Source organism: Grampus griseus, assembly GCF_964374135.1.
Source record: "Grampus griseus genome assembly, chromosome: 2".
Taxonomy (NCBI): domain Eukaryota; kingdom Metazoa; phylum Chordata; class Mammalia; order Artiodactyla; family Delphinidae; genus Grampus; species Grampus griseus.
Genome location: NC_139018.1, coordinates 77,458,809 through 77,485,321, shown reverse-complemented (window position 1 = coordinate 77,485,321; position 26,513 = coordinate 77,458,809). Strand labels below are relative to the sequence as shown.

Below are 26,513 nucleotides of genomic sequence, written 5' to 3'. Positions count from 1 at the left end.
TATTAAATGAACATTTTTAACTCATGCAGCTACTTCTGACTGGCATGCTAAATCCCTCTCTAGTATACATGTTTTAAAATATCTGTGTTGAATATTACATGTCCCCTTGTAAATGGGGGCATGTGATACTAATCCTTGCACATGTAAATATCTAGTGGTAGTAGTTTAGCTCAGACACTATGAGGCAGTTGAAGGGGGTAGGATATAGGAGGACTTCTTCCATATTGGAGCAAAGTATTTATAACTGTTATTGATTTCCACAAAGGCTTTTTAAAACTGAAACTTTTATGAACGTCTATCCATATACTCCTGCCAAAAGAAAAAATTTGAATCCAGAACTTAGTTTATAGTGACATGTTTATTTTTTCCAAAACAAAACTTCCATGGAGGGGACAAAAAGTAAAAACTGCATTTGCACATTGGAATTTGGATTCAATCTGAGAGTGGGAAGGAGGCATTGGGAAAAAAATTCAGACCATTTGGAAGCCAAGCTGTCGTCCTTGCCCTTTGGCACCCCGAGCTTTATCCACTTCAGATCCAGAGCCTCATGGAGCTGTTACTGTAATCAAGCAGGACTCAGTACACAGGAGGTTCTTCCCGATAGTAATAGTGGTGAGCATTGCACCTAAGGGGACAGAGCTGCCATTGCGTACACGGTGTCTCTGTTCCATCAGCCTTTAGTTGAGCTTGGCATTGTCTCTTCTCTTGTGGGCTCTTCAGAAGGCTTTCCTCAATCTTCCCCTTCCTGTATGTGATGAGAGGCCAAGAGACACACATTATCCCCTCCTGAAGCTGCTGGATACCACTGCTGGAGGAAATGGAGAAGTGCCTTGCCATGGAGAAAAGCTTTGCCATGGTTTCTAAATTCTCTGACAAACACGTCATTTCTCAAAAGGGAGGAGAGGGCAAGTGGAATTGCCAAGGAATATATACACTGCTGGTCAGTGTTCCTCCCACCAAAACTAAAGGAAACCAAGCTGGAGACTAAAACACAAACATTAGGTTGAGACTAGACTTTCCTGCCAGTTCGCCCCCCTCAGCTTTGATCTCATCTCTTGATATTTCTGTCTGTCACACCTCATTCCGACTCCACCATCCTGTACCCTGTGCTGTTCCTCCTGCTGAGGCTGGTACCCCTAATTTATTCATTGCACATGGAACACACATGCTGGTTTCATCTCCTTACTGACATGCTGCCTTTCCTCTTTCCTGAGCTCTGATTTTTTTCCCAATATGTAAGCTCTTTGGAATAACAACTTCAGTTTCTCACAGTAGATCCCATTGAAAACTAGCAAATTAGGGTCCCATTCCTTACCACAGAGCGTTTTGTATTACCTGTGCTACTCATTAAGCTAGAGTTTCATTTATGACCGTATTTTTTTTTAGGGCCGTACAAAGAGTCATTGTTTCCGCTATCTCCATCTATAAACAGTGGGTATTGTTTGCTGCTCCTCCACACAGCTTGTTTTTTCCAGGTGCAAGTGTTCCACATTTCTACCTTTTGGCACCTTTGTTATTCTACATGCCGACCATGCCAGGCAGGGAGGCAAAACTTGGCTCAATCAAGACCCAAGTCCACCATCCAGCCTGTGAGTGATGCATTTTCCCAGCAGGCAGTTTTACAAGCCAGCTGCCCAGCGTTTTGACTCTGATTCTTTGGCCGCCCCTTCTTCCTTATTTTAAAGAACACAAGCTTCACAGCACTGATTTTTGCCAGGCTCTTGGTGACATTTTTCCTATGTACCAGAAACAACTGATGCTTGCAGAATAGAGGCGTCCAGGGTACCTCAGCATTACTCTTGGTTGGGGCCATAGCAGGCAAGATCATAAAAACAACAGTTATGTGGATTTCAAATGATTGGGTTATTCATTTGAAAGAAATTCTTATATTTTGATGAATTGAACTCGTTTAATGAAAGATCTAGAGTAAGAATCAGTTACTGTCCAGGGACCTGACTTGACTCGTTTGGTCCAGTTACTCTACAGTATCTTTCAAATTGGGGTCAGAGACATCCTGCTTCAGAATCACCTGGGAGATTCTTTTCAAGTACCACCTGGAGAAGGGTGCCAGGAATCTGAAATGTTAGCAGCCTTGCCCAGGAGATGCTTGGGCCAACTGCATTCACACTTCCAAAACAAGCTTATTTGTGTTACCTCTTGTGAGAAATCTCTGAGCATCATCAAAAGGATAGTTGATGTTGCAAGTGTGGCTCTTACTTGAATTCATAAACATTCTCCCTATGAGAGGCTAGACTGTAATGGATCCGTGGATCAGTGTGAATTAAACAGCCAATATCTGGGCATTTGAGGGATGAGGCAAAGAAACAGTGATTGTGGGTGTTTTTAGTTCTTTATCACTTTGGGCTGGTATTTCTTGGCAGGACTTTTGTCAAAGGATATTGGTCCTGCAATTTGGATTTCCTGCTTCTAGGCGGCAGTGGCTTCTCGCTCACGTAGGAAGTGTTTCAGCAAGTGTTCTGCTCAAGTAAATATTTAACTCCCTAGTAGAAGCTTATTATTTTATTTTTTTAAAATATCAACAGCTTTCTGTAACTTGGTAATCTTCCTCTCCCTTATGCATAATCAACTTATTCCATCCCTTTCCTTCTGCATACTCCCTCTTTCTTGGAGTAAAACCTCAGGCCAGCATGGCGTCAGATGCTGCAGTTGTTCTGCTCACGACCATGAGTGCTTTTGCTTCGTACGTCTCCTTGTGCTGTGGTAGTGATTCTCCACAGCTGTCAGTCCTCCCAGGGATGCTCACTGTTCCCTAGAATGAAGAACCGCCAAGAGACTGGGGGATACTGAGAGCATTGCCTTCCTGTGGTTGATTCCTCGGGCATCAGAAGGCACCTTCTTCACTTCATTCCTTTAAAAGATAATAGAATCTTTCTCCTCTCTGCCCAGAAGGAATGTTTTCCAGCTATAAGTTTAAATTCTATGTACCTTACTGTTTACGGATAATGGGTTTTGTTAGCAAAGTTCAGGCAAAAATTGGAACTCAAATGTTTCGAATAGTTTCTGTATATATTTTCAGAAAGACCTTTCTGAAAGATCCTTTTCCATAGCAAAATATGTTTTTAAAAAACTTAAGCGAGGTTTTATACATTTTAAACTCGTTTCATGATAGCTTTTAACACAGATAGGCAAAGTCTCTTCCCTCGACATGTTTAAAATCTGGACGTACACACGTTTAAAATCTCCACATGTATGTCCTTGGTGGAAACTTGTCCCATCATGCCCAGAGTTGAATTGCTTTTTGGAAGAGAGAGCTTACGTGGTAAGTTGGTTTCAGATTTCAGAACTGCATGAAGATGGAAATGAGCGTGCTTGCCAGGAATCTCAATTTTAGAAAGCTCTTGAGTCCCGATAGTCCCACAAACTGCAGCCCGTAATCTTTGCAGTAGCCATTCCAGAGTAGAGAACTCTTCCTGAGATAGTCAAGAACCTAATATGAAGTCCTTAAGTTATTAAAGTATGAGAATTGGAAGGAGACTTCCCTGGTGGTCCAGTGGTTAAGACTCCGTGCTTCCACTGCAGGGGGCACGGGTTCGATTCCTGGTTGGGAAACTAAGATCCCCACATGCCGCTCGGTGTGGCAAAAAAAAAAAAAAAAAAAAAAAAGAATTGGGAGGAGGTAGCCTAGTAGAATTAGAGTTCTACAACACAATGTTCGTATAAGGATGAGAACCTTCTCTTCAGGAATATTGACACAGTATCAGAAAGTGTTGAGCTTGGAATTCCCAATTTAAATGCTATTCTCAGCATGTGGTTGTGGGGAAGTGTTTCAACCTTTCTGAGTCTCAGTTTTCTCATTTATAAACTGTCTGTCTATAATCTTTTTGCTAAAAGAGTTGATGTAAGAGTTAAATGAGGTAATATTTATAAAGGATTTAGCACAGTACCTGCTACAATTATATAGATAGGTAAATAGATACATTTTAAATGTATATATGAATTCTAGTCTTATTTCTCCACTTGCCCATATAAGTTTTACCTAATTCCTTTGTATCTCAGTTGACCCACCTCTAAAATAGTTGTAAAGCCACCAACTATTTTTGTAGAAATACAGAGACTGGGCAACAGCTTCAGGTTTAAATATTCACAATATAACTTTCTTCATTATAATCTATCAAAAACTTAGCAGAGGTGACAAAGGTAGATTTAAAAGGCACTTAACTGCATAAATACTTAAAAGCTGCTTGGGATGAGATGTAGGTGTTAGTTTGGTTAACGATCGGCTCTGCCTTTGAAGTATAAACACAATACAAATAATTATGTATTATTAATAACAGAGAGGCAGTCCACAAATGAGCTCATGTGTGCTGTAGGTGGATGAGATCATGTCTGTGAAGTGCTTAAAGCTCCTGAAATACAAGCTACATGTCCCATCTCTAGCCATCGTGGTGCTCACCCATAGAAAGTTGGTCTTATCCAATGCCACACTGTACCTAGTGGGGCCAGATTGACCTGGAACATTTTCTGGAGGAGAGGATAATTTTCTGTCCCCGAGGGCTTGGGAAGTCTTCTCATCCATAGTCTTTGAGTAGGACTGCATTGAGCCATCATAGGGAGATGGTTTTCAGTCCTGTGGGAGGCACTGTGGTGAAATGGAACAGACAAGGCGTGTAGAAGCCAGACCACTGGGGACAGCGTCCAGCTCTGCCTCTTGCCAGCAGACATGGTGCCCATGGAGGTGAGTTGGGAGGATGGTGAATTAGGTGAAAAAGCAAAGGGAAGTAAGGACAGAGGTTCTGGAAAGCCTATAACTTAAAAATGCTGCTTCAATGAATGGAATTTTAAACAGAAGGGAAGAATCCACACAAGGAAATGGAAGGATAACTCTCCCATCTTGTTCATTCATTAAACAAAAATTTGAGTTCTGGCTCTGTGCCAGGAGCCACTTGCCCACGTAAACCCTCTTTAGGCCACGCTCCAGCCTGGGCTGGCCTTTCCCCATCCCCAACATGGCTGAGAGGCCTCTTGGTCCTGTAAGACATATACTCTCCAATTTAGCACTGAATGTAAACTTTTTTATTGTTTCATAAAGTCTCATCTATGGTAGATCTGTCTCTTCAAATAGCTTAAGAATTCCTTAAAGGATAGAAACCATGTCTTTTCTCTTTTGTTCCCCACAGCAGCTAGTACAATACTGCATGCATACTGTTAGGTTTTCTAAATACTGGCTGACTGCCTAATGGACATGGGAAAGGGAAGTAAGGTTACTTGGGCTGACTTTGGTTGCTGGGTCTCCAGGAGGAGAACATGTGTCATCCTCTCAGGTTCCTCCTCTTCTCCCAGGTGAGCCTTCCTCTGCTGACACCTGCAGGGATACCACTACATCATCACAGAGACTTTGCTCTCCCATCATCATTCTGTTGCCCAAATGGAGATCCAGGGACAATTTGCCAAGTGCAATTACTGTCTTCGTGGTACTTTTGACCCTTGGTGTGGCTTGTTCTACCTGAATTCTTTTTTGCACTCTTTTTCCATCCGATAGAAACACCGGTTGTCTTCCACTCCTCTCCTACGTCCAAGTAGTCACCAGATCTTCTCTCTCTGAACTTCTGAAGATTTTTCAAATTCACTGCTTTATCTCCATTTCAACTACCATTATTTTAATTCATGCCGTTGTCCCCTTGTAACCAGTTTATTGCAACAATTTCCTAACTAGTTTCTCTGCCTTGGTCTAGCCCACTTCACACTGGACCTGCAGTGATCTTTCAAAGATGCACATTTGATTTGGTCGCTTCCTTGAATGTAGGCTATTGCACTGAAGACAGAGTCCAAAATCCTTGGCAGGGTGACTCAAGACCCTCAGTCTAGCACCTACGCCTTTCTCAGCCTCACCTCTCCCCTCCCTTTGCTTGTTCCCCTCCTCCTCCCCCTCTCTCCACCTCAGCCCTGTTCAACTCTGGGTGCTTCCTCACGCTTCCTTACCCACCTATGGGCCTTTTGAATCATACTTTGGAAATTTTCCGTTTGCTCCCCCAATTCTCCACGAGACCGCACAACCTTGAAGAGCAGGGATTTTGCCTTATCCTTACACAAAATAAGAACTTCAGAAATAGTAGATATATACGTAAACATTTAAGTGAGTTATTGATATGTGGATTTCACTGCCCTGTGTGGACAACATTTGACATTTATTGAGTACTGACTATGTGCCAGACCATATCGTAAGTTCTTTAAATATAAAAAATTAGTTTATTCTGAGAAGTGGGTACTATTAGATCTCTACTTTACAGGTAAGGAAACTGAGGCAAAGAGACTAAGTTATCTGCCTAACGTCATTCAGCTAATAAGCGGTTGAACAGAGATAGGACCTCAGGCAACCCTGTGCTAGAGGGTTCGCTCTTAGCCAATATAACCTATACTGCTTTTCATTCAAAGCCATTGCCGCACTTACAGGGTATATTATTGAGGCGCGGCCATAGGAGAGCCAGATGGGCTAACAGGGAAGTGGGAGGAGACCCATGACGATGAGAGAAGAAGGGTCCCTTGAATCTTAAGCAGGAGGCTTGGGGAAGGGGCTCAACAGGCAAGGGCATGCTTAGCGCTGCAACCACCGCTACCATCAGTCACATACTCTCGGATAGTCTAGGACACAGAGAGTCAGCTCAAGAAGGCTTGAGTTGAGCACTTGCTGTTCTGTCTACTAAGGATAGCAAAAGTAGAGTCAGACACAGATTTTGCAAGATACCCACAATCTAGGGAAACAGACTGCGTTGCGTGAAGAACTATGTAAGCCACAGCGACTGTGGTTAACAGCGTAATAGAGGGAGAACATCCCTGTTTCTGTTAACTATTTCTTCTCTTCGTTCCCCTGAAGGATTGCCTTGTACAAACTAGTACCCTGGTGAGTGTACACTGTGGGGTGCTAGATAGAAAAATGCTAAATGAATCCAATAACAGGAGTGTTAAATTCCCACCTTCTTGGACTTAGTAAGCCCCAGAAAAATACTTTGAGTGCAGCGAGGTATATGTTACATAGACTTACGGAACTTGGAGGGTCCATAGGCCTTCCCTTTCACTGCTTTCTACACGGTGGGGTTAAATGAATACCTAGCTCCTGGCTCACGCAGAGCCCTGGCATCTCAAGGTTTTCTGTAGGACATTTGGAAACATGGTGCTTCTCTAGGCTGAGGACAGGGCTGGGGAGAGTGATGAGGAGCTATTTCAGAACAGATGTCAACAGAGCCCTTCTCTCCGTGCTGAGAATCATCAAACACATGCCCCACGCCTGGCAGGCAGTGACCGACGCACAGGCTCCAGAGCCCAGACACAATGAGCCGGCCTCCTGGGGGAATTCTCATGCTGCAAACAAATTAGCTTTGATGGACCAGTGGCCTTGGCTTATTCTTGGCAAATGTGGAGGTGGGAGCTCAGGCCGGTGTGGAGTGTAATTAAGGATGGCAGCTGGTGGAGCAGGTCAGATGGCTCTGTGCTCTGCACTCCATGTCACAAGTTGCTAGCTATATTTTGTTTTCCTCCAGATATTTCTGTTGCCCTGTTCCCTCCCCTGCCGCTGCCCACATGTTGTTCTGCCTGCTCTTGGAGTGGTGTGACCTTATCCCCGAGCATGGAGAGTCCAGGCAGGACCACACGCTAGAGGAAGAAAAACTAAACTGTAAGGAAACTATGTAAACCAGTGGCAGATACAGTGTTCCCCTGTGAGTTGCTTCCCCCCACTCCCCGTGCTCACTCTCCCTCTGTCAATGTACCCATCTGTACCAGGAATTAAATCACGATCACCTTGGGACTTTTAACTTCTGGAGGGAAAAGAAAAATGTAATTGGAGCACGCCTCATGTCTGGTATCCATGGTCCTCTATCAGGATGGGGGATGGCATCGCCGGGGGAGAACGCCTATCCCTGTCCAAGCAAACCAGAACAGGAGGAAAGAGAGCTGACAGAATCACACAATCTCATATAAGGACAGGATCTCTAGCACTTGGAGCTGTGAACGTTTCTGTCTTAAAGAGACTGGACTAAATAGGGTTCTTGTAAAAGTGAGCGTGAATGTTGGGGTCGTTCAGCTGATTAGCCAAAACGCACCCTTTAAAGTACCAGCCATACCCGTAGACATTCCTGAATAGAGGAATCTCCAAATCGCATGCTCTAGTGAAGTGAAGGAGGAAGTGGACACACTCAAACCCTAGCTCTTTTTGCTTCCTATTCTGGTGACATGAGATCAAGAAAGACCAAGATGTGGTAGGAAAAAAACCTCTGTAAAATCTTCTGAGTGGCATCGTCTTTTGGGAGACTGAGTCGGACTATATATATTTGTGGCATATGGTCTTTAGGGAAATACTTTATCATATTATTGCCTGGTACTTGTAATGATGCGATATGTACTCTAAAAACACTTCCTGATGTGAAGCCTTGCCCTGCATCACCACCCGTCTGCTTGTTCAAGTCTCATACAAATGAGTTAATTACCTGCAGCAGGAACAAACGTTGACAACGAAGCAAGAAACGTAAAATAAAGGCTGTTGTCTCCTCGTGTTACATACAGTTTCTCCTTGGTTACATCATGTTCATAAAGAGAACTGGGCAATTTCCTGTAACACCAGAATTCTAGGGAGTCTGGGTTTTTAGGATTTCTGACTGTAGAGATCCTAAGTAGAAAAGTATTTAAGTGGCAAAATGTAAGTCACCCATGGGCCAGTAGCCTTCAGGATAGGATGAGCCACTATTGGCTTACGGGGGTCTCAGAACTTTACTAAAGGGAAAGAGTGGGCAGGTCCGACAAGTGGGACGTCAGTTTATTTTTGAGGGCATTGAGGTTGGGGAAGAGGAGGAAGAAGGTACAAATACAAACACTTGGAAATTAAAGGGAAATCAAAGATCACCAATTCCATAATCTTTATTTAAAAAATGAAAATGTTGAAAATCAGAGGGGTTGTATGTGCTTTAATAGCAGGCTTGCTTTTAGCTTTTAAGTTGGAGCTCCATAGAAACAGTGTTACCTGTCTCGGAGTGTTAGACATAGCTGTGGGTGACTTCCGGTCCTCATTCCTTATTCCTGTTACTCTGATGGTGTCAATGTTCAGCCAATATCACAGAGGAAACAAAGGCTTGGTGTGCAAGGTGACTATAAGCTGTGTTCCCAAAGAAAATGATGTATCGTGGAACCGGATTGTAAACTCCTGAAGAGCATTGATTTTGTTTTGCATGTTTTTATATCTTTCTCAATACCAAGCACTGTGTTTTGCAGAAATATAAAACTTAAATCTTTGCTGATTGAAAATAGTCTAGGGCTTCCCTGGTGGCACAGTGGTTGAGAATCCGCCTGCCAATGCAGGGGACACGGGTTCGAGCCCTGGTCCGGGAAGATCCCACATGCCGTGGAGCAACTAAGCCCGTGCGCCACACCTACTGAGCCCACGTGCCACAACTACTGAAGCCCGTGCACCTAGAGCCCATGCTCCGCAACAAGAGAAGCCACCGCAATGAGAAGCCCACGCACAGCAACAAAGAGTAGCCCCCACTCGCCGCAACTAGAGAAAACCTGCACAGAGTAACAAAGACCCAATGCAGCCAAAAATGGATGAATGAATGAATAAATAAATAAATTTATTAAAGAAAATGGTCTAGTTGTGAAAAAAATCTGTAATGTTTTCATCAGCAGCAGGAACAGAGTTAAGTGTATGGATTTGGAGACAGAGTGTCTAGATTTGAATCCAACTCACCCAAGTGTAAGCCATGACCTTGGGCAGGTGACCTAACTCCTCTGTGCCTTAGTTTCCTCGGCTGTAAACTGAGAGATAAACAGTATGTATACATGGAGTGATTGTGAAGATTAAATGAGCCAATATAAGCAAAGCACTTAAAACAATACCTGGCACAGAAAAGTACTCAATGAGCATTAGCTATTACTAGTCTATCTGCAGAGAAGGCTGTCTGTTATTGAGAAATGTTTGAAAATATCATGGTGTTACCTGAGCATATAATAAATTAGAATGATTGTTGTAGGGGTCATCAATTTCTTTGTTCAGAATTAAATTTATGTAGCTCTTAATCCTCTCTTTTTACACTGTGGCATCCAGATTTTCTTAACAAGGAATTGGGTTCCCTATTTTGGTCACTATTGCTGAGTGTTTGGTCACTATTCTGGTCTTGTCCTCCTACAAATTATTGTGGATGAGATCCCAGTGACTTTCTTCCTTTGGTCCCACCCAGACATCAGTGTCGATCAGCCTTCGCTCCTTCAGCAAGGCTGGATGTGTATTCTTCTCCCATGTGTGCCCCCAGCCATTACTCAAGCTGATCCTGACATTTTGGTCGCTGTTCCCTTGAGACTTAGGGCTTTTCTTCTCCTCATCCTTTAGAATCCAGCTTGAAACCCATTTTAACGTGAATAAAAAAAAAAAAAGCTGCCTTTTGTACTCATTCATCCATCCATCGATCCAAGTGTTACTTTGATTCATAGGCTCTTTGCCCTTGAGATGTTATTGTGTGACTGATCCCCAACTGATATGAGTAGGTATCCTCATTCTGGTTTTATTTCCACAGTATGTTCCTCCAGATCTCTGCGTCTGCAATTTTGTACTGGAACAGTCCCTCTCTGTCAGAGCCCTACAGGAAATGCTTGCCAACACAGGTGAAAATGGCGGCGAAGGGGTGAGTACCTGAATTATGTCCTTGGTGGGGTTTGGGATACTCCATAGCCCAAAAGTATACAATTCAATTCATTCCTCCAGTTTTGAACTAGAAAACCTTAGTTTTCTAGTTTCCTTGAGTCAATCCTCTTATTCCTCTTACTTAGCAGCCCTAACTCTGCTTCCTTTGGGTTAACGAACTTCCACCAGAAAATAGACCATCATTAATGCTGCCTGAACAGGGCATAGGACATTGAGCCCATAATCCACTGGGAAATATGGAGAGGCTGAAAGGGCCTTGGGACGTGGGGTGTGGATACCTGTTAGGCTGGTTGTTTTTTCTTGGGAAAGTCTCATCAGAGATTTATGACTGTCTCAGTGCAGCACAACCAGGTTACAGCATTTTGGAGAGGATTTCCTGTAGAATGCAGAATCTTTGACATGTACCCAGATTTCCACAGTTTCACTCATGATGAGCAAGTACAAAGCTGTCTTGAGTTTCTGTTGTTGGTAAAATTGTCCCTAAGTCTTTAACTGAGGGATGATGGTCTCCCAAAGGTCTCCCAGGCAAGACTTTGGCTAGAGACTTCAGAGTAATGTTGACCCTTTCACTGATGACCCACATCTATTTATATGCATTTAGCATCAAGTATTTTAATTCTATGGCCTGTATATCTGAAGTCCAAACACCCCTCTCCACCCCCGTTAGATACTTTATTCGATGACTGTCCTTTATCTTCTGCGTTACTACCTCAGACTAACTGCTTTGATTCCTTCTGTGCCTACCTCCCCTATGATTTTTTTTTCACTCAACTGTCATAATGTTCTTTCCAAAATGCAAATCTAATCACTACACTTTACTATTTTAAAATTCTCTGTCTGCCCATTACCTTAAGAGAAATCCCAAATTCCTTAACTAGGCATAAAGGCCTTCAGGATTTGGTGAGCCCTGCTTACCTTTCCTGCCCCATCTCTCACCCCCCCACCCCAAGCACTCAGTGATCCAACCACGTTGAATTCCCTTCACTTCCTCAAACACGACAACTCTCTTTACCCCCAATCATATGTGTCAGCTGTTTCCTCCATGTAAAACAGCTTTCTCCTCTTCTCTTCCTTTATGTAATCTTTACTTCTCCTTCAAGGAACGAGTCTAGATATTAGGTCGACTGAGAAGCCTTTGTTGACCCCGTAAGTCTAGGATGGGTGCCCTTGCCTGAGCAACAGTCAATAACTAGTTCTTACCATTGTGTACTATAATTACAAATCTAATTTTTTGCATCTTATACTGCACATAGGTAGGAGTATTTGCAGGACCTAGCACAGTTTATTACTTGAAAGAACTCATACATCATAAAGAAGTGTCTCATTGGTGGTAGAAGAGACAATGACCGTAGACTCAAGAGAACCAATGTTTACATTTGGGTCATCTTGCGGCTCTTAATGTGATCTTACATAAGTCTTCCAATCTCTTGGCGCCATAGCGTTCTCATCTATAAAATTAGGATGTTTAATTAGTTTTCTAGGGTCCTTAACACCAATACTTGCGATTCTTTACTCTTTCGGCTTAGAATAGTATGCTTTCATCAGCCACCTGAAAATAGCTTTTCCTTAGAGCATTAACGCAGGTGAGTTTTTGTTCTTTTGATGTTCACTGAAATCTGAAACCTGTGTTCACCTCCTCCTGACACAGACCTCAGTACCCCATGCTTTCCTCCTTAGGTACATACCCTCAAACGTTTCCAGTTCAGTGGAACAGATTACTTTTTTTTTTTTTTTTTGTGGTACGCGGGCCTCTCACTGTTGTGACCTCTCCCGCTGCAGAGCAGAGGCTCCGGATGCACAGACTCAGCGGCCATGGCTCACGGGCCCAGCCGCTCCGCGGCATGTGGGACCTTCCCAGACCGGGGCACGAACCCGTGTCCCTTGCATCGGCAGGCGGACTCTCAACAACTGCGCCACCAGGGAAGCCCCAGATTACTTTTTAATTGTTCCCTTTTCTTTCTAGTATACTTAACTCATGATTTACAGACACCTTTGGTGAGAGAAACCTGCTTGATGTGGAATATCACCACTTTCAGTGTCAACCAAGATCAGCTAGACCCTGCCAATATATGACCCAGTATAGAAATTGGGAAGATAGAGAGAAGCTGTGTTAACTGGAGAATTATCTTGTGTGCATTCTCTTATCTTGTTTGTTCACAAAGTGCATTTCAAAGGACTTCTTTTTCTTTACCGTTTAGTTTGAGTAGTTCAGGGAATCCTATAGATGACAAAGTAAATTGAAAAGTTCTGTTTATAACCCTTGCTCTTCTTTGTTGCCAAGAACTTAAACAATAGTCTTAACTTGATTTGTCTTTTGAAAAAGAATAAATAACAATTCATTTTGCAAACAGAATACTAATGCCAACTTAATAAGATTGAATTCTTAGTTTTGGAACATATGAATAAGACATACCTGAATTACCAGCCGTGTTATAGCAGAAGTGTATTCCATACAGTTATATATTTCAGGGGCCATCTTTAATTTATAATATTTAAGAACCAATATGTTCAATCTTATTGGAGGAGCCATTCTCTTTGAAAAATCAAGTCCAAAATAAACTATCCATGACATTTTTAATATTAAAAAGTCATTGGATAACAATCAGCATGTTGGGTCAGACTCTGAAATTTCCCCATGTGTCATATGGCTGTTTTGTGCCATTTTACCAAAGAAAAGAGCGTTCCAACAGTTATTTCCCACCTTGATACATTATTGCTATTATTATTAATAACTAGAGGTCTTAGAGCTAGAGGAAGGGATTTGAAAAGAGAGCTGGAGTACAGATAGGAGAGGGCACTCTTTTTAAATGATTTAGATTGTATTAGTTATTGGTGGCTCCACTAGTTACCTGAACAGCAGCTTCAGTTGCTGTAACTGAAGTTATAACAACTGAAGCGTTGCTATAACTGAGAGTCCTTGGAACTCTCTCACAATTCCATCTGGGCTCTCAATCTTTATAATGAGAAATAATATTTTTATATAACCTCTTGAGCCTGAATGTTTTGCTTTTCTGAAGTGACTGCTGTGCCCACTTACTATTAGTACTTAATTTGATTTGAGATGATAATATTCAGCAGGGAAGAAAAAGAAAAAGTGGAAAAATCAAGAAGGAAGTGAGTTAACACGACAGAGCATAATGATTCTCCGGGGAGCCTGGGGATGTTTGACTGGGTTTGCACCTCCTCCGCATGCCAGTCCATTCTGTTTGGAAACAGGCATTTACTGCTTTTTAACAGATATTACTTTCCCTAATGATCACGACTGCCATCAAACGGGTTGCTTTGAAGACGGTCATTTTTCCTTCTAGGCATAAACTGGTCCTTTTGTGTCTGTTCACTGCTGCACAGCAACTGAACTTTTTTAAAAAAATGACGTGGGTTATTTGTTTATTTGTTTGATGAGCGTATAGAAGCCTTTTTGCAAGGATAGACGGTTCTGCAGCAATTCCTTTGGCCGGCAAAGAAAACAGAGGTGTCCAGCTTGGTTTAACGACCGAGTTTATTATGGAAATGTCCTTAGCTACCGCCAGTAGCCTGTGGGACCCAGCTTTATGTTGAAAAGGAGAATGAATGATGAGGAGGCCCTGGGGGCAGAGAACGTCAGTGCCCCTCAGAGTCCGCGGTCGCTAAACTCATCCTTGGGTCACTTTACCGCTGATTAAATGCTATCTGATGTTATTCTGGGAATATTACCAAGAGATGGCTGCTTGGCACTGTGGCCAATTAAATAGCTGGAGTTTGATGTAAAATCCCTGCATACGAATATTAAGGTATTTTCACATTTTGGATTGATAGAACCTACGGTTTGTGAGGTCCCCAACCACCTTCAGCAGGACCTGGGGCTAAAAAGGATGTCACCATCTCCCTCTGAGTCCTCAGTCGTCATCATCCTATGGCAATGACTTTGAATACAGACCTAGCAGCATTTGTAGTGAGAGAAGCTCCGTCTTTGGAGTTAGGCAGATGTGTTTTCAGTCCAGGCTAAACTGGAGTGAGTGACCTCTGGGACACATTGTTTCCCCTTTCTGTACTTGACTTTCCACACCTTCAAAATGCAACCTCTCTCATAGGGTTGGGTGAGAATTAAATAAGTGCTGACAGGTGCCTGTGGGTGTGGAAATGAATATTGGTTCCTCTTTTCATCTCTGGTCTACTTCCTCCCGTCACAGATCCTCAGGCATATTCAAATGCCTCAAAGGAAGGAGAGACCCACACTGTATGACCAGGTGCATGTTAAATCGAGGGCCGAATAACTACAGATGGGTTTTGACGTGAATGAACGTAATGCTTTTAAAAATGAAAGGCCTTGATTTACACAATTACTAGCTGCACTCCTGATAAGGGCTCTGGTTTTCTCTAAAAGTTGACTTAATCACTGTCAGACTTTTACTACTTAAAAAACAAGGGGCTTCTTCCCAGGTGGCGCAGTGGTTGGGAGTCCGCCTGCCGATGCAGGGGACACGGGTTCGTGCCCCGGTCCGGGAAGATCCCACATGCCGCGGAGCGGCTGGGCCCGTGAGCCATGGCCGCTGAGCCTGCGCGTCCGGAGCCTGTGCTCCACAACGGAAGAGGCCACAGCAGTGAGAGGCCCGCGTACTGCAAAAAAAAAAAACAAGAAAGAGATAAAATATACGTGTAAGAAGAATTAATGTTACGGTTGTATAAGATCACTCTTGACTTTAGATTCTAAAATATCTAGAATGCAAATACACACTCAGCCTTTTAAACTTGACTGGGAAATGTGACCTGGAAAGATACTGTTTATGCAAGAACCTGTCTCACGGATAAGCTCACTGAGAGGTGGTCCTTAATTCCCCTTATTACTTATGAGATGGTCCCATTAACACTAAGGGGAGCCTCAGGCTCCTTTCACTCGCCCCTGTCTTTAGAATAGGGAATACTACACGCAGCACAGTTGCTAAAGAGATGCGTACGTGTGGTGGCACATTTGTCAGGTTCAGGGATGACGTGCCCATGCTTTCTGAGAAGCTAGGGGTTGCCTCCTGGCGTTGTGTGACCTTGTAAATGGCCAAGGAGGCATAATCTTACATTTTGCTTACAAAGTGTCATCATGTAAATGTTATTTAAAGTACATGTCATGAGATACTTACCTTGTAGCCAAGATCAAGACATTCATCCATCTTATAAGGTCACGGAAAATTTAGTCACAGAAAGGTGACAGCATCATTAAAAAAGAACCTGCTCAAGATGCATCTCCCCTGACACGGTTAGGTAATGAACAAATCAAAACAGATGCTGATGAGGGGAATTAGAAGCCCATTGTCTAAAGTGTGAATCCTGGCTGTGCCCAGATTTAGAGATCTTGTGCAAACTCATCCAAAATGAAGAAGGCAAATAGGAGGCTTACCTTTTTATTCCTGGGACCCTGAGTTCCCACCATCATTTCTGTATTATAGAAGAGAAGGGACACCCCCCATCATCCAGATGTAGTCTCTCAGTTTTCTGAGGTTTTTGTCTTCCCTTCATCATTGGCAGAAAAGAGCCAGAATGAGAATTTATTTTGGTATGTATGTGGGGAGGAAACAAGACTGATGGAGAAAGTTTGTACACAATTCTAAATAAACCTGGTCCCCACTGACGTTTTTTAAAGGAAAGAAATTATTTAATGAGTCAAATCTAACAGTGGGCATTAATTACACCTTTAAAATAGGACATAAGATTTCCTTTGGAGAGAAGGTACAAAGTCACTTCTGCATGTGTCGTATGTCAGTCCCAGGACCCGCCCATATATGCCCTAAAGCTAGGGTAGACAGGATGCATCAAAAATCACTTTATTAGGTGTTCAAGTCTGAACTTCCTTTGCACTAGTTGGTAAAAAGCCACTGCGTCAAGCTCTCCAAGTACCTCCTCGTTGCTCCCACTCAGGACCTCCCCTCTCCAGTGCCACCGCCTGTCGGGTTGTTCATCCTGTGGATGTTACCTGTGCCTGCTGCCTAATGGACACGAGCCAGATACCACAGTATTAAATCCTTAACTTGTTTGACTTGATCCTACTTTTTCTTTTGAAAGGGAGAAAAATAACATTCTGATTTGGGATGCTTCCATTTCTTTTTTTAACCTTTGGCTGGTCATCCACACCTGCTACAAAAAAATAGTATTTTTGTATTAACAAAATAACCAAACCTATTTGGTGAAATTGCGCTTACCTGCAAAAGCTTGAGGAGTTTATATACCAAAAACTACTCTTTAGAACCTGCCCCATGTTAGAGCTCATGGCAGCCTGTTTGGTGACAAAGCTGTCAGGTGGTTTAGTCCTAGTACTGCCACCTACTGGAAGTTTAACTGCGGGCAAATCTCTCACTGCCCTGGGCTTTGGTTTCACCATCTCTATAGCACAGAACATCAAGATGAAAAAGAACTTCCTCCTGTCTGTGATGGTTGCAATGCACCAAGTTAAAAGGGAAAAGTGTCACCATCTCACGTCCTCTGGTGTGTCCCATTGACAATAGCCCATCATCAGTTAGCTGTGGAAATTTTAGCCTGTTGGTATTAGCTGTTATTCTGGAGACCCCGGGTCCCATAATTTTAAGTATTTGGATAAATGCATTTAAGTAGATGGATAAATGCATTTATTCTCTTTCTGCCTTGGTGTGGACAAAGGGAATTTTTTTCAAACTCCATCCAAAACATCAACCCTAAACCACTAAGTGATGACAGTATAGTTTTAATTTTTTTTTTTTGAGACATGAATCTCCTATAAATTGTCTTTTGGAAGAATATGGGATGTATTCTGCAGTTTTGACGGAACTTCTTTCTTCAAAGAGCCAGATATTATTTTCAGAACTTAAACAATAATGAAAGGCCTCCAAACTAAGGTTTTTAATGTATTTTTCTACAGACCAAATTGTCATTAAACTTATGTCTCTTCTCACTTCTTACTGTTCTCGCTCACGTTAGGCTATGATTTTAGAATTTTATGCTGATATAATGGATTGTAATGTTTCTCTGATAAGCTAATACTAATGAAAACATGTGCAAGTAACTCATATTTCACTGTTGAACCGGTCTTTCGATAACATGATATCTCATTAAAATTTGCTATCTGGAAGACCTTACTTCATGGTAAGAAAACTCCTCTTTGGTAAAAGAAAAACTCTAATTGATTGTTTGCAGTATTTCTAAGAAAAAGAAATTCCAAATTTTCTGATGTGGGTACTGACCATTTTCCTTGGGTGGATTTTCTTGCATAAATGTAATTACAAAAAAAAAATGCTGCAGACAGATTTCGGCTACAGCATGTTGCTCGCTTGCTAGTTTCTTGATGACATCAGCACAGTACTGGAAAAGTAAAAACAAACGTTAACATCTAATGCCACTGCTTACTTCTAGCCAAAAATCACAAAATATTCACCAGGTAGGAACTTCATACCCTCTGTTCCCACTGGGGTCTTTCTCTATTGTAAATATCAGCAGATTCCTCAAATGACTTGAAAGCTTTCAGCTAGACTGGCACACACTAAAATATCCATTTACTGTTTTTGCTTTGGATTTTGCTAGCTCAGTGACCTCTCGGAACGGGTATGTTATTCACTCCTTTACTGTACATGTACTCTGCATGGACAACTGACTCCAGCTGTATTTGTAACGAACTGGGCTTTTCACTTGTGAGCGTTCAGAACAGTTTCCATCCTTTGTGCCTCTGCAATTCAAAAAAACACCACCGCACCACACACTTCAATTTAAAAAAACACCACCGCACCACACACTTCAATCTGGTGGAATTAAAGGTGGCTGCACTTAGGAATTTGTTGCCAAGAAGCTTGTTAAACTGCTGCTCTGAAATTACAAGGATGGCTTGCCTGTGGACTCATTTTTTTTCCTTCGAGATATTGAAAATTGTTTTTAAATTCTTTTTCCCTCTGACTATGGTCTAGATGGCCTGTGGCCATAGGGTTCAAGTTGGTGAGATGACAGAAGTGTGCAGCCTTGCCTTACTCCAAGCTTCTCAGTACTTCAGACTCGCCTAGTCTATTATGCAACTCCAGCTCTGCTCCTCCGGAAGGCTGGAATTCATAATAAAAATGGAAGAAGCTAGTTGGATATTTTCCCTTTCTCATGCAACATCCCCAAAGTCACCCAGCAGGAAAAATCAAATGTTAATTTCAACAGTTAAGAATAACCATTAAAGTTAACTGGCTTTTTACATTTATTCATATCCTGAGTAGAAGCATTTTCAAGTAAAGAACCCACAGAATTAATTTTTAAAGCTCCAGATTGTATCAAACCTCCCCCCCCTTTCTGAATATAGTGTTTCAGCTTGAGTGGAATGGCCTTTTCTTTGGTGGAATTTTTTTTCATTCTGAAGTCAGTACCTCCTGCTTAAAATCAGTAGGCCTGTGTGATCTTGGGGTTATTTAGCAAATGTGATAACTATAGCTTGGCTGCTGTGACACAAACCCTGGAATTCTTCTCATTGTTGCTATGGACATTCAAATGCTCTGTGAATATAGTCCTGTCACAGTGACCTCAGTTGTCTTAGAAAGCTTGAGTGTCTTCCCCAAGGCTGGACTAAATGTAGTTTTCAGTGGTTGTATATGTTTGTGTGTGTGTGTGTGTGTGTGTGTGTGTGTGTGTTTGTGTGTGCTCTTTACATTTTAATTGTAAAAAAATTTAAACATCTTCATTAAAGTTTCTTAGAGGAGTGAGGCGGGATTGGAGTACTTAAACTTTCTCCCGTGCGTACTAATTAGGTAAATAGTTGTATTCTTATGTGAGATGTTTGGAAGAGAAATTTTGCTGAATTTTTTTTTAATAACTAGTTTGTGGGGGGCGGGGGCAGAGATGAATTTCAGCTGCATTTTTAGAAATTTTTTAAATCCCTAACTGTGGGATATTTGAATTAGGGGAAATCTTTCATGTTAAGAGCCTTGCTTACCTTTTTAAAAATGAAGCACATTTGGAATTCAAGAAATCCTGGGAGAAGAGAAACCTTTCAAGTTATTTATTAGCCTTTTCCTTTGATCGTGTAATTTACTTTTAATAGCTACCAGAGTTTAAATTATATATTTGTAGGGAAAACTCAGTGAACTAGAAAAAAACTCCAGCTTATTTTCATTTCATGAAAGTTTAATGAAATTCTATTCTATTTGGAAATTCTGGTAAAGAAAAATTAACTTGGTTCCAGAGAAACCCTTATCTCAACTGGCGCTTTAATCCTCGCTGGAGTTAAAACCCTGTAGCCAGTGTCCCAATCCTATGATTACTAATATCTGGTTTTATGATGGAAGGATCTGGAATGACCAAATGGCATCGAATGGAAAGAAAATAAGAACAAGATGTAGGGAGTTCATGGGGTGAAAGGGCCTCCAGCTCTGTAGAGGAAGAGGAGGAAAGCTAAAGGCAGAACGCTTGTTTTTACCTGACGTCTCCTGTAGCTGAGACTTAGGTTGGTACCGAGTGGGGAGGGGGGATCTGATGGGAGGGAGGGAAGTGCAGGACCAGCAGGGGCTGGGCATTGTGGCTTGGGCCTCGCTGCTCTCTGGGCCTTGTTCTACCCCTCTGCGAGATGGGGCCTCTGAACTACATTAGTGGCTCCCGGACATCATAGGATGCTCTTCCAGGACCGGTGTCTGCCCATGCGGAAGAATCTGCAGATCATCAGGAAAAGTAGGAAAATAAAGACAATGTATAAATTGTTTCATTAAGCAAACTTTATAAATGGAAAGTTCTGCCTTTCTTATTTTCTGTGATTATGTCCTTTTTTAAAAAATATTTATTTTTATACCATCTTTAAAGGTTATACTCCATTTACAGTTATTACAAAATATTGGCTCTGTTCCCCATGTTGTACAATACATCCTTGTAGTCTATCCTACACCCAATAGTTTGTACCTCCCACTTTGCCCACCTTGTATCGCCCCTCCTCCCTCCAGCTGGTAAGCACTAGTTTGTTCTCAATATCTGTGAGTCTGCTTCTTTTTTGTTAGTTTCGTCGTGTTTTTTAGATTCCACATATAAGTGTTATCATACAGTAGTATTTGCCTTTCTCTATCTGGCTTATTTCATTTAGCATAATGATTATGTCCTTTTTAGTATTTTCTAACCGTAATAAAGTTGGTATGTTTTCTTTTTGAAAATTATAGTGATAGTGGAAGTGACAGCTTTCTTTCTTTCTTTTATAAATGCCTTTATTGGGTGAAAAGTAAGATTGGCAACCGTGGATGATCTGTTTCGGTCCTGTTGTTGAAATTGCACCAGTTCTTGAGCTCGTGAACCCCTCAGGCCTATTCTCATGTACAGCTTGTGGACTCCGTGTTCTAAGTAGCTTCAGCCAAACACCACACATGTGCTTTAGCTTATTTACAAAAAATTCTTGATTTTGTAACCCAGATAGTTGGTGCCCTTGTTGGTGGTAGTTATTCACATCTTCCCTGGTGGATAGCTCCAGGTCTTAGCTCCGTGATGGGAGGAAGAGGCCTCTGAGTTCATAGGCACCAGTTGTGCCTCTTTTGTTTTTGTTATGGAGAGAAGTGGAGTCAGCACGTTATTAAGAATCACCCGCTTCCATCTCATTAGTGATGTGCGGCTAGAGGCTGGTTCCCTGCCCCATTTCTCTGCTGCTCCTCTGCTTTTATAAGGTGGAGGGCGGTGGGCAGGAGAGCCAGGATGTTGTTCTTAAGCATGAATTTGGAGCTGTGCCTGTGTCAGTGTGGCCAGCACCATGCAGGCTTCTGCTGAAGAACAACCTTTGGGGATTTGCTTGAGGAAGTGTTTCCTCTTCCTGACTCCCCTGAGTCCTGCTCTCTGGTTGGTGCTGGGCCCAGTGATGGAAACTCATGACCACTCCTGAAAACACCTGTTTGCATGTCTTTTGTGAGGTATTAGAAAGGTAAGTTGAATTCATCCCTTTTTTTTAGCTATGTGTATATCTTTTAATAGTTGTCCCTTTTCTGAAGTTTATGACTTGGTATTAGAAATCTTCAGAATTACTGCTGGAGTACAAAAATCTCTAGATTTTATCTTATGAGTGGATACCAGTAACTGAATTGTAATTCTTGAGACACCTTTAGTCGGGCAATCAGAGAGTGCTATCCATGGTGCTGATTCTCTAAGTTAACGCAGTACGTTGTGTGTTCAGTTCAGGACACAGCTCCAGGGGCCAGAGGACCTGGCATTTTGCCCCAATAGTTTGTAGGACTGTTTCCCCATGTTACAACCATGGCAACTTTACCTTATCTCCTGCCCTCATGGGGATTTTCCCACATCAGCTTGCTAAAGGGACTGTTGGCAAACTCTGATCCAATTTTAGGATTTACACAGATTTTGGAAAAAATGACCTGATGTAATACAATATCTCAAATTCACATTCTTTTTCTCAGCCTTTAACAGGGTCCAATAACATGTTTCTATACCAATTTCATCCAGAGATTTCCAGTAATGGGGAAAATGGAGGGTGTATATTTAGCAAGATGCTAGCATTTCAGAACCTCTTGCTCCGCTCAGGGTTGTAAACTTTGTGGTGGATTCAACTTCCTCTTCTACTCCCATATTGCACCCAGGCAGGCCTCAGCCCCCGGTGATGCTAAGGGCCTGGGAGAGGTCTGAGCTGCAGGAGCCACACTTCTCTGACCCCAGGCGATTGACCTGGGTCGCCAAGAGAATGAGCAACTGCTATTTCCCAGTTCATTGTTCCCTCTGGGCAGCCACTTTGGTGTGTAGGGCAACAGGGGTATACAAATCCATGCTCTATTAGCTATGCTGATTTCAGTCAATGTCAGTGGGAGAAACAATAGGACTGTGGTAGTCCCGGGCTCTCTCAAGAATGCAGTCTCGGCTACTGTGAACAGCTATAGATGCAGATTAATCACTAGACAGTGATAAGTTACCAGGAATTTTTTTAGCTGCTCTGGTTCAAGACAGTCTGTCTGGTCCTCTGACTTTCCCTCTCCCAGCAGACTCTTTAGATAACATATTTACTTCTTCAGGTTTCTGAAGATCATTCACAGTCAGCAGTGATCGCTCCGAGTATAAAGAGCAGAAATCAATCGCAGTATTCTTTTTGTTGTTGTTTAATTGCGATATAATTGGTATACAACACTGGTCTACAGCACAACAAGTTGGCATACACACATTGTAAAATGATTACCGTGATAAGTTTAGGTGATATCCATCACCTCATATACATAATTACAAAACATTGTTTTTCCTTGTGAATTTACCCTTGTAGCAACTTTCAAACATACCATACGGTAGTGTTACCTAAGGTCATCATGTTGTACATGATATCCCCAGGGCATATTTATCTTATAAGTGAAGTTTGTACTTTTAACCACCTTCACCCAATTCCTCTACTGCCCATTCCTTGCCTTGGTAACCACAAATCTGATATCATTTTCTATTAGTTTGGGTTGGTTTTTTTTTTTTTTTCGCGGTACGCGGGCCTCTCACTGTCGTGGCCTCTCCCGTTGTGGAGCACAGGCTCCAGATGCGCAGGCTCAGCGGCCATGGCTCACGGGCCCAGCTGCTCCGCGGCATGTGGGATCCTCCCGGACCGGGGCACGAACCCGTGTCCCCTGCATCGGCAGGCGGACTCTCAACCACTGTGCCACCAGGGAAGCCCCTGAGTTTGGGTTTTTTTAGAGTCCACATATAAGTAGATTATACAGTATTCGTCTGACTTATTTCACTTAGCATAATGCCCTCAAGGTCCATCGATGTTGTTGCAACTGGCAGGGTTTCCTTCTTTTTATGACTGAATAGTCTTCCATTGTACCACATTTTCTTTACCCATTCATCTGTTGATGGACACTTAGGTTGCTTCCATATCTTCACTATTGTAGATGATGCTGCACTGAACATGGAGGGTGTAGACATCTTTTTGACATAGTCATTTCATTTCCTTCAGATAAATACCCAGTAGTGGAATTGTTGGATCATATGGCAGTTCTACTTTAAATTTTTTGAGGAACCTCCATGCAGTTTTCCACTGTGGCTACACTAATTTACATTCCCACCAGCTGTGCATGAGGGTTCTCTTTTCTCTGCACCCTTGCCAACACTTGCTATCTCTTGTCTTTTTGATAATAACCATTCTAACAAGCACGAGGTGATATATCATTTCCTTAATGAGTACTGATGTTGAGCGCCTTTTCATATACTTGGCCTTTGTGTGTCTTCTTTGGAAAAATGTCACTTCACATCCTTTGCCCATTTTTTAATTGAATTATTTGGAGTTTTTTGCTCTTGAGTTGTCTGAGTTCTTCATGTATTTTGGATGTTAACCTCTTATCAGATATATGACTTTCAAATATTTTCTTCCATTTCCATTTTGTTGATTGTTTGCTTTGCTGTGCAGAAGTTTTTATGTTTGATGTAGCCCCACTTGTTTATTTTTAATTTTGTTGCATTTGCTTTGGGTGTCATATCCAAACAATCATTGCCAAGATGTATGTCGAGGAGTTTTTTCCTCTACATTTCTTACCAGGAGTTTTATGGTTTCAGGTCATACGGTCAAGTTTTTAATCCATTTTGAGTTAATTTTAGAGTGGTGTAAGATCATTCTTTTACAAGTGAATATCCAGTTTTCCCAGAACCAGTTATTGAGAAGACTGTCTTTTCTCCACAGAGTATTCTTGGCTCCCTTGTCAAGTATTAGTTGATGATATATGCATGAGTTTACTTCTGGGCTCTTAATTCTGTTCCATTGGCCTATGTGTCTGTTTTTTTATGCCAGTACCATAAAGGTATGATTATTGTATCTTTGTAATACAGTTTGGTTCCATACAAATTTCAATATTGTTTTTTCTATGTCTATGAAAAATGCCATTGGAATCTTGATTGGGAATGTATTGAATCTATGGATGGCTTCGGGTAGTATGGACATTTCAACAATATTAATTCTTCTAATTCACGAACACAGGACATCTTTCCGTTTATTTGTGTCTTTTTCACTTTCATCAATGTCTTGTATTTTTCACTGTAAAAATCTTTTACCTCCTTGGCTAAATTTATTCCTAAGGGTTTTATTTTTTTGATGTTATTGTAGATGGGATCATTTTCTTTATTTCTTTTTCAGCTAATTCATTGTTTGCAGTGTTCTTTTCTGTACCAGATCATCACATTGTATTATATTAACCATCACATCACAACCCCACTGGGAAATGATTGATTGATTTTTCTCCAGCCATTGAAGGAGGCAAACATGGGCACAACTGAGATTTAGTTTTGCTTATGTTGGCGTAAGTGTTTTCAAATTGTAACCCATACTTGGTGTTTCTGAGCCAGCCACTCTCCTCCTCCTCTCATTGATAGCAGGGGCCATTTTAATGTGCCTTTCTTCCCTTGCCCCCAAAGATTTGCTGTGGTTTCTTGCAGCTCTAGTTGGTGTTACTGTCAGTCCCAGTTGGTTATCCTCTCAATGTCAGTGTGATGAATTTACTCCCTGCACAATGGCGAGAAAATAGATCAGATAGTGCTTCCTCTACCCAAGTCCTGGCTTCCATTCACAGATCAGCAGAGAAGACATTTTTTTTAAAAAAAAAAACCCTGAAGTTTTTCTCTTTGACAGAAGAACTAGTTGGTAGCAAGAACACTTAGATTTAAGCTAGGCTTTTGAAAGCAGCTATGTGAATAGCACTGCCCAAGTGTTAGATGATTCAGAACAACTCTAAGAGACCTTACAGATGCAAGGAAAAAAAGTAGAATGTTATAAGTGAGAATGCAGAAGGGCACTCTTAATGGCTGGGGACACAGCAACCAGAGTGAGAACAGAAGACTGGAAATGACTGATTGGGGAGGGGGTGACCAAGTAGTGAGAGATGAAAAGTAAAAGTTCCTCCCCCCTAATCTGTTCTGCTTTTTGCCCTCAACTTCATCTCTTCCCAGGCCTTATGAAGTCCAGATTGGTGGGAGAGGGAAGGCCAGATTGCAGGTGACACAGAACAGGAAGGGTCTAGCTGGCCTTGGACACCAAGAAGATGGGTGTAGAGATCTAGAGGTCATTGTAGTGGGCCTGGAACTCTTTTCCTACCAAGTTTGAATTGTCTAGAGCCCTCACCACACAGGTTTTACGGCAGAAATTTGTGTCTTTCCACCTGTCACATACATGGCAGTAGAGCTAAGAGACAGAGAGTTATAGTTGAACACTAGTCCTAGAGCTATCAAGGGCAAGGGGGAACAACCATGTTTATTCTTTGCTTTCGCAGGATTCTGGAGAAATGCTAAAAGGAAAATCAGCCACTGGTCCAGAATGATGCTTCTGAGAATGGGGAAATATGGGGCTGGCCAAAAAGTTCGTTCGGGTTCTTCGTCCCATCTTACGGAAAAACCTGAACGAACTTTTTGGCCAACCCGATACTTGCTGACTGTAAGCATCATACCAGTTACTCAGATGAAGGGTCCAGTGTGGCTGGGGAAGTCCTGGAAGGGTGGTGGCTCTCAAGCTAGGCTGTTCGTTAGAATTACCTAGGATCCCGGGACTCACCAGAGACCTACCAAATAAGAGTCTTAGGCAAATGGCCCTGCCTTTAGGGCTGTAGTTTTTTTTTTTCCTCACTTTGTTTTCATTTTGAAAGCTCTACCAATGATTCTCAGGGATAGCTGGGATTGAGGAGCACTTCTGTATAATCAACCCATGAGAGGTTCAGGAGAACCATTTCCACTGCCCTCCGAGCAGTGTATGGTCCACGGACACATAGGAAGTACGAAGAGCACCTCTTCTATTCATCCACAGGCCCACACCTACACAGAACTCTTTGAGAATCAGCTTCTCCACCTAAGGCCACTTCATATACTTCAAGGAAAGGTCAGGCTTTTGTTTGTTTGTTTTGCTTGGAAATGTAAACTTGACCCTAGGCTTATTTTGTGGATGTAGAGAAAACAGGATGAATTTATCTCTATCCAGCAAGAT

General features: G+C 42.1%; 1 protein-coding gene across 4 annotated transcripts in view; it reads left to right on the top strand.

Annotated features, from left to right (window-relative positions):
* RYR3 (ryanodine receptor 3) overlaps positions 1-26,513 on the top strand; it is a 551,722-nt gene that overhangs the window by 206,949 nt on the left and 318,260 nt on the right. For all 4 annotated transcript variants that reach the window (XM_082647182.1, XM_082647181.1, XM_082647183.1 and 1 more), the window contains exon 3: positions 10,518-10,625. In XM_082647182.1, the coding sequence (XP_082503308.1) occupies positions 10,518-10,625 (108 nt within the window). The remainder of the gene's footprint in view (positions 1-10,517; positions 10,626-26,513) is intronic.